Below are 8,561 nucleotides of genomic sequence, written 5' to 3' on the forward strand. Positions count from 1 at the left end.
AGTCCCTTCTTCACAATGGTGGAATGGAAAAGACCAGTAATCCTTGGCTGATGGTATTTGCCTCTTAATTTATTTCTCTGCTGTTTTTGTTCTTGAGAAACCAGGTGGGGGAAGGGGCAAGAACGCACTCAGAAGCTGCTCCCACTCTCACCCAAGATGCCCATTTTGGGGGCTGGCTTTTATTTCGCTTTATTTTTCATGCCTGATGATTCTGCCCTTCTGTACCCCTGCCCCCACCAGCCAAGGCTCAGTAGGGAGCTCTGTGGGTTCGTGGCAGTCTTGCCAACCACGCCCTCTCCACATGCCCCCCAAAGAGAACTCCGACTCCAGCTTCAGCTTCAGCCCAGGGTTTCACCTCCCCTCCTACTTCATGCTCAGTGGAACTGAGGCTGGGAACAGCTCAGCTCCTGCAAGAAGGTGGGGGTGGGGGAGGTGGGGCTAAGGGGCCCAGATACTTTAACGACCTGTAATTTCATCAGTGTGGGTGCTCTCCACTCTGACATTAATCACAACCTCTTCAAGAATCACAGGAACATCGTTTTAGAGCTGGGAATTAAGTCCAGTCCCTTCATTTAATGAGACCCAGAGAGGTTAAGTTATGTGCTTAGGGTCACACAGCAAGAAAGCATCTTCCGTGGGCATTTGAAACTAGGTCTTCCTGACTCAAGTCCAGTGTCCAGAGTCGCTGTGGCCAAAAACATTAATTTCCCAAAGGCCAATATAGTAATTAGCTTTCTCTGAGCTTAACTAGGTTAGTCCTCCAACCAGAAATACATCTGTGCTCTGGAGTAGTCCCAGATTTAAAACCTTCCCAACCCGGAAGGACTTTGCTGAAATTATCTTTGATAGGTCAGGTTATTCTCAAGATAGGGAGGTATGAGAGGAAGACTTTGGTAGAAGAGGAGGGCAAGGGATAAAGTCAGGGAGAAAAAAAGACTAAATCAAGTCCCAGACCTTGGAACATCATTCAGAGCGGGTCATCCCTGAGTTTGGTTCTCAGTTGGGCTGTCATCCACCCAGCCGGTCTCCCTGCTCTCTCCCTTTCTGCTGTGCGCCCCATGGTTCACTGAGTTGTCCAAATGTCCCCCTGCCAAGCCCATATCTCATTGGCTCAGCCCCAATCAGGTCCTTCCCCTCTTGAAGTCACAGGTGGGCCTACCATAGGTCTGCAAAGATGTTATATCCTGGCTCTATACCGGACTATACTGATCCCATCTTGGACCAATGTTCCAGGTTCAGTGCCTCTACATAGGAATCTTTCACTATTTTTTGTTTGTTTGTTTTGTTTTCTGATTTTGGGGGTTAGGTTTTCTTTATATTCTGGACCTTTCTAGTAGTTTGGAGAAACCTATAGAATCCTTCCCAAAATCTTATTTTTAAACTCACAGAATGAAATTTGTAAGTTTATAAAGGAAGCCAACTATACTAAAATATAGTCACCAAAATTTTAAAAAATAAGTTCACAGATTCCAGGTTAAGAACATCGGAACTAGGAACTCTCCCTCTTTTCCTGCGCTCAGTTTTGTCAGGGAGTACTCACCATTCTTGTCAGCCCGGCGGAAAATCTGCAAAGAGGAAAAAAGTCTAGGTTAATTTTGGGGAGAAGAGGAACACTCCCATTTCCCTCTGACCAGGACCTGTCACCCAAACCCTTTTATCTACCTGATGGGGAAACCTGGAGGACCAAGGAAATAAGATGGCTCAAAGCATGTACAGTGTCAGAAACATATATATTCTATACTCACAGAATATCACTCACCTATAGATATGGCCACAGGCATTCATATTCACATATACATGCATGCAGAAGTCACAGCTACACAATTAACACGCAGTTACGTAGACACACATATCCCCTATACAAATAGTCAGCCTCAGATAAAACTGTAAAGTGGGACTAATGGCTAGCCTTCTATTATTCCTCCTCAATTTCCTCTATTTTGATAAAAAGAGAATCCTGGAAAAAATCCCAAGAAATGAGTATCTAATGGCGGAATTGTAGGTACCACGAAAGGTAGGTAGGGGAACTATTTTAGCTTGAGTATCCCCTTCCTGCCAAACCACAGAAAGGATTTCCTACTGTGCTTATGGGTGAAGGCAGCACCCTCACACTCATGTGTACAAAGGATGGATTCTCCTCTGGGTACCATGGGAGTCCCCGCTTCTCCCAGGGGCTGGGCCAGAATTGTGATGGCAAGCAGGGAGGGAGGACTTTATTTGCACAAAGGGTCTTAAGGTTTTCAAAGCACTTTTCAAATATTCCTCAGATTACCCCATGATGAAGGTGCTGTTATTATTATCATTCCCATTTTGCGGAGGAAGAAACTGCAAAGCAGTTGCAAGCAGAACAAAAGTAACTTGCCAGTGACATAGCTAATATTTGAACTCAGGTCTTCCTCCCTTCAAGTCTGGTGCTCTATCCACAGTGGTACTTAGCTGCCATTAGTAGTGGGGGCTTCTGAGAAGGTTGTTTTGGGCACAGGGAAGAGTCAGTGAGTCAGTCACTATCTTATTAAATCCCTACTATGTGCTGAGAATTAGAAGTAGACTAGGAAATGTTTTATTCTTTTCCTCTTTCTCCCAAATCTGGGTTAAATGGGGCTTTCTCGACTTAGTTGAGCAAATGGTTGCTCCTGGCCCCAAGCACTAAATAGCAGAATAGCCTAATGCTGATTCTCTCTCCCCTGGCACTCGGTGAAAAGTGGGAAAGGGAAGTAACTCGGGTGCTGGAGGACCCCAAATTTCCGTGCATTGGGGATCACTTTGATCTCTGTCAGAGATTTGGAAGGAATGGCACACATCCCAAATAGTCTTTTAAGTCTGGAAAAAAGATTAGATATTCGGCTACACGGGACCTACTGCCTCTGTGACTGGGTGAGAAGAGAAATAGAGGCCAGGCAATAATGAACTGGGGTTCAAAGGGGTGGGGAAAGACTGGCAATATGATACAATGGAAAGACCTGAGTTCTAATTCCAATTCCAATACTTGTGTGATATTGACAAGTAATTTTCCTGCTGTGAGCCTCAGTTTCCTCATCCATAAAATGGGGATACGAGTACCTGTCCCATATATTTGACAGAGTTGTAGGAAAATGCTGTTTAAATGCCATAAAAATATTACTACTACCACTGCTGCTATTTACTACTATTACACTATCCCTTAGGAATTGAAAGCTCTTCAAACGACAAATTTCCTCTGAGCAACATAGGGGACCTCTGTCTTTCCCCATCATGATGGTCTGTGTTCTTCGAAATCTTCATTCCTTGACTAGCGTGGGTTACCAGCCTAAAAGCCATTTTCTGTCAATCAAAATATCTGATTTCCCAGGAGGGGGAGAGGGTAAGAGATACCCGACAAAAGCTTGTTCCTTTTCTAGGTTTAAGAAAACAGGCAGAGCCTGATTCAAGCAGAATTTTAGAAAGTGGAATCTCATAGGTCATTCAATCCAAACTCTCTTTTTATAAATGACTGAAGGGAAATGACTTGTTCAGATTTACAAGAAGCTCTGAAGCCCAAACCTTCCTGTTCCGTGCTTCAATCACAACGCCAGGTCTGATCAACTCGGGAATACTTAGAGCAAAATATGGCCTCACCCCCAGGACTCCCAAAGAAAATGCTGTATTAGTCTCTAAAAGGTGGGGAACAAGGCAGGGTCAGGGCTCTGGATTCTATCTCTCTTTAAAAAATCTCTTTTCTCTTCCTCCTCCCCACACAGATGCACACTTTCTGCACCCAAGTCCACCATTGCTGGGGGGAAAGGGCGTGAGAAGGGAAGGAGACCCTAGAAATCTACCCCCTAGACCCTTTTCCTTAACCACCAGGTCTACACTGATTGAACCAAACCACCTGCACTCGCATTCCCCACTCGTCCCCTTAAACCCGATCCCATCTAAGCAGATTTCTAAATGTGGGGCTGTAGAGGGGAGGTGTCCAGGTTGGGAACCAGGTCCGAGGAGAAGAGGAGAAATTGGGGAAAGGGGAGTCAGATAGTCCTACTAGAAGGGGGAGGAACTCTGGAGAGAGATTGTGTGGGGAAGCGACAGGAAAGGGACTATCCCAATGAGGGTGGCTAGCTGTAGGGAAGAGCTGAGATGGAGAGGCTGCAGATTCAGAGGTCTAGGGACGGGGAGTCGATCGGAGCTGAGACTTGGGAGAGTGGGGGTGGGGTGGGGGCAGAGAGGCAGGAAATGGGACGGAGTGGGGACTGAGCATCCCCCCGGATGGGGAAAGGAGCAGGATCTGATTTGGGAAGGAGAGAGACCCTGGGAAAAAGAAAAGATTCCAGGGGGATCCTGAAGGATGGAATCAGGGAAGCAAGGAACTGGAGATAGATGGGAAGGGGGAGCTAAAATCGTGCGGGGATCAGGGCTGCTAAGACTGTAGGGGGACAGTGTAGGGATGGGGAGAGATGCAGGAGAGAAGGGGAGGCTTGAGGTGGGAACAGGAGAAGGAGGAGGGGGAGGAGGAAGCAGCCCGGGCCGGGGAGGGGTCCCGGAGAGGGTCCGGAGCTACTCACGTCCAGGATGACCGAAGTGCCCCTCCGGGGCGGGGACGGGGGCGGGGGCGGCGTGGGACAGAGCCCGTGGCCGGTCGTGGCCCCCGGCCCGTCGGCCAGCGGCTCCCGGGGTTCGCCCATCCTGGCTCCCACCCAACGGAGCAGCCCCCCCAGCGCCCGGCTCTGCGGCGGCGGCTCCCGGAGCAGTCTGTGCGCGCCGGCCCTGCAGAGGCGCGCCGCCCGCTCACACATCGCTCGCGCAGCGCCCGCCTCCCGCCTCCCGCCTCCCTCCCGCCCGAGCCACCGCCGCCGCCGGCCCGACCCCCGCCCCCGGCTCCAGAGCCCGCCCGCCCACGCGTGGCCACCTCTCCCAGCCCGCTCCGGGCGGCGCCGGCGCTGCAGACCCCGCCCCCCCGGACACCGCGTGGGATGCGGGATGCGGGACGCGGGACCCAGTCTGAGGAGGCGGACAGGACCACAGCGCCCGGGAGGGGGACGCCTCACTCCCCTGGACCCCACGTTCTCCCTCCCTTCCTCTTATTTCTGAGGAGGATGGGGGTGGGGGAGGGCTAGGGGCCGAGTCCCCGCGGGGATGACAGGACGGCGCATTAGGACAGTTGCAGCGGGTGAAGTCGCTGTCCGGGGGGAGGCCGGGACGGGGAGAGTTGAGGTGCGCTGCACGGTAGGGGCCTGTGGGACTCAGCACCCGCGGAGGGATGGAGTCCAGGTTAGGAGCGCCCCTGAGGCCTCCAGCACAACCATCCTCCCTGGCAGCTTTCCCTTCTCTGGTTCCTCAGCTTGCAGGGACAGGCAAGTGGAGTTTCTTTAAGTCAGGCGCTCCCTCTGCCGGTAAAAGCCCCAGAACTCCCTCGTTCTCACGACTCCCTGGGCCCCTGGAGCTTTCTTCTCTCGCTTCCCTCCCAGGGCCCTTCGGAGCCTGATCACTCACTCAGACATTGGTCCCGTCCCGTCCAGTCTCGTTCAGTCTCTCCCTACCCCGTCCTGCCCCGTCCCATCCCATCTCACACATCCACTCACTCACAGCTCTTTTCTTTTTTCCCTTCCCTTCCCTCTGGCCACATAGGTCTGTCCACACACTTTTCCTGCTTGCTGGGGCTCCGCCCAAAGGAACTTCAATTTTGATGGATAAAACCTTGAAATAGATCTTGGGATATTGATTGGCTCAGAATGAGTGTAGAGAGCAATTGTTTCTTCTTTAACCAGAAATCCTGAGAGTCTTCCCTTCCAAGATGGATAGTGGTTTGTTTTTGTTTTTTTCTCCTCTTGGTGAAAGAGGCCAATCTTTTCCTCATTTCTTACCTAGACTTGCTCACTGACTGGGCTTTGTCTCAGGCAAACTGAGACTTGTTAAAGACCCAAGCTTACAAAGGTCAAGGTCTCCCACTGCATCCAGGGCCATCTCCAGTCCTCCTGATCTAGGTCTTGCCACTGGACCCAAAAGGCTCTAGGGGAGAAAGTGACTTTGCAAAGCTCCCTCTCACTTAGATCCCATTCACTTGCATGTCACAGCGTCACCTCCCCAATGTCATGGTCCTCTGAGAATCTGATTACAAAGCTAGATGGAATCCCACTCTCAGACACTTACTGTGCCACGATGAGCAAATCACTTAACCTCTGCCTACCTGTTTCCTCCTCTGTAAAATGAGATCTAAGAACTCATGAAAAATTAAAAGCTCTTCTCATTTTAAAATTTATTATCCATTCACATCCAGTCCCCCAGATTTTGATTCTCTCTGTGTCTGTGTGTTTCTGTCTGCCTGTTTCTCCCTGTCCTCCCCCCTTCCCTCTTTTCCTCCCTCCCTCTTTCTGCCTCTCTGTCTCTCTGTCTGTCTCTGTGTTTCTCTCTGTCTCCCTTCCCTCCCTTCACTCTCTCTTTCCCTCTGAATCTGTCTCTCTGTCTCTGTTTCTCTTTGCCTCTCTGCCTGTCTCTGCCTCTATCTGTATTTCTGTCTGTCTCTATCTCTCTCTGGGTGTGTCTCTGTCTTTGTCTCTGTCTCTCTCTATCTATCTATCTCTCTGTCTCTTTGTCTTTCTCTGTCTCTTTGTTTCTTCTCTGTCTCCTTCTCTGTTTGTCTCTGCCTGTCTGTCTCTTTGTGTGTATCTGTCTGTCTATCTGTCTCTGTCTGTCTCTCTTTCTGTGTCTGTCAGTCTGTCTCTCTCTCACTTCTTTCTCTCCCCCTCCTCTCCCCCACCACCCCCATTTAATTCAATAAAATTCAAGTCACCAAAACATCAGGCACTTGCTTTTTTCAAAGCACTGGGGATGTGGGGGGAAAAAGTCTGTCCTCAAGAAGCTTAAATTTTGAGGAAATAAAGAAATATAGTATGGACAAATAGGGGTAAATACAAGATATATGAAAATTATATTTAAGAGTAAGAGTACTGGAGGAGGATTCTGGGAAGAGTAAGTTGGTAAATTTCAAGTTCTTCAGATTTCCTCCAAAAATAGAACAAATTTTCATCCCAGGGCAAAAATGAAAACTCAAGAAGACTTGGGGCAAAACAGGGGTCCTCTTACTACAACCTGAGAAAATCTGAAGAAAGACCTTGGGCTGAGGATTAACCTAGGTGAAGTGCAAACACCTTGGGCCAGCTCAGCAGAAATACCCAGTGGGGAGCCCTGGGGCTAGCTAGGTAGGATTGGAACCTCAGCAGGAACCCCACAGGAACGTTCACCTCCTGAACAGCTTGAGTAGCTAGGGATTTGAGTCCCAGAAGACTGAGGGAACCTAGACTGATCAGACCCAACTGTGTTGCAGAGCTTGGGGGAAAAGGAGCCAGCACACCAGGAATGCAGAAGCTGGGCCAGGGGCCAGGGATTCTGTTGGCTGTGGGCACTTGCAGGAGGAGGGGAGCTCTTGATTTGGGGTTCCACGTCAGAAGGGAGAACTGAAGTGAAGCTTGAGGCATCATTGCCCCCCATCCTACTATTAGAAGTGCTTACACTAATACCTCTTGTTTTGTTTTGTTTTTTAAATGAACAGGTAAAGAAGATAGATACCTCCCCCCCCCCCCCCCACAATAGAAATTTACTATGGGAACAGGGAAGACTGGGATTTATCTTCAGAGGACACTGAAGTAAGAAAAAAAGCCTCTATCCCCAAAAGTAATGCAAAATAGCTTCCTGCCCAGAGAGAATTTATAAAATAACTCAAAAAAGAATTTAAAAATCAAATGAGAGACATTGAGGGAAAAAGTTAAAAATTAAAAATAAAAACTATCCAAGAAAAAATAAGATTATGAAAAAAAGCTAACCAACTAGAAAAGCAGATATAGAATATCAAAAATGAAAATAATTCTTTGAAAATAAGAATTGTGCAAGGGGAAGCTAGTGAAACTATAGGATCAAGAAATAACAAAAACAGATTATAAGAAATAAAAAAAGGACAGAATGTGAAACATAAGAAAAACAACAGATCTGAGAACAGATCAAGAAGAGGAAATATATAATTGGACTGCTCATAAATTGTGACCAAAAAAAGAACCCTGACAAAATAATCCAAGAAAATTATCCTACAGGGATAGAACAGGAGGGAAAAGTAGAAATTGAAAAAATCCATTGATCACTACCTCAACAAGATCCTTTGTGGAAAATCCATAGGAATATTATTGCTAAATTTCAAAAACCCCAGATCAAAGAGAAAATTTTGCAAGACACAAGAAAAAAAATTAAAATGCATTGGATCATTAGAATTTTACAGGACTTAGCCAGCAGCCACAATAAAAGATTGCAGATCCTGGAATTATGTCTACTGACAATTAGAAAAATTAGGCCTAGGGCCAAAAATATGTCCAGCTAAATTATTGAATGATATTGAATGAGAATTGTTGAATGAAAATATTATTTAAGAAAAACTGGACATTTAATGAACTTGCAGATTGTCAGGACTTTCTATCAACCAAACCTAAACATAAGAGAAAATTTAATATATAAAAGTCAATATCAAAGATCAATTTAAAGGAACTCAACATGGACAAATTGTTTGTGTTTTTTTTTTTTACATGGAAAATGTATATGTTTAAGATTGACATCAACAATAGGTT

The 8,561-nt window shown here is 47.3% G+C and overlaps 1 protein-coding gene across 1 annotated transcript in view; it reads right to left on the bottom strand.

Moving 5' to 3' along the window:
• The window catches only part of NECAB2 (N-terminal EF-hand calcium binding protein 2), a 48,615-nt gene extending 43,865 nt beyond the window's left edge, over nt 1–4,750 (bottom strand). Inside the window, exons 1-2 of the mRNA XM_051974936.1 lie at nt 4,518–4,750; nt 1,541–1,565 (exon numbers count right to left, since the gene is read on the bottom strand). Coding sequence (XP_051830896.1) covers nt 1,541–1,565; nt 4,518–4,748 — 256 coding nt within the window. The 5' untranslated portion in view covers nt 4,749–4,750. The remainder of the gene's footprint in view (nt 1–1,540; nt 1,566–4,517) is intronic.
• Nucleotides 4,751–8,561: the final 3,811 nt, after the last annotated feature.

The sequence above is a fragment of the Antechinus flavipes genome, chromosome 2 (assembly GCF_016432865.1).
Source record: "Antechinus flavipes isolate AdamAnt ecotype Samford, QLD, Australia chromosome 2, AdamAnt_v2, whole genome shotgun sequence".
Classification (NCBI taxonomy): Eukaryota; Metazoa; Chordata; class Mammalia; order Dasyuromorphia; family Dasyuridae; genus Antechinus; species Antechinus flavipes.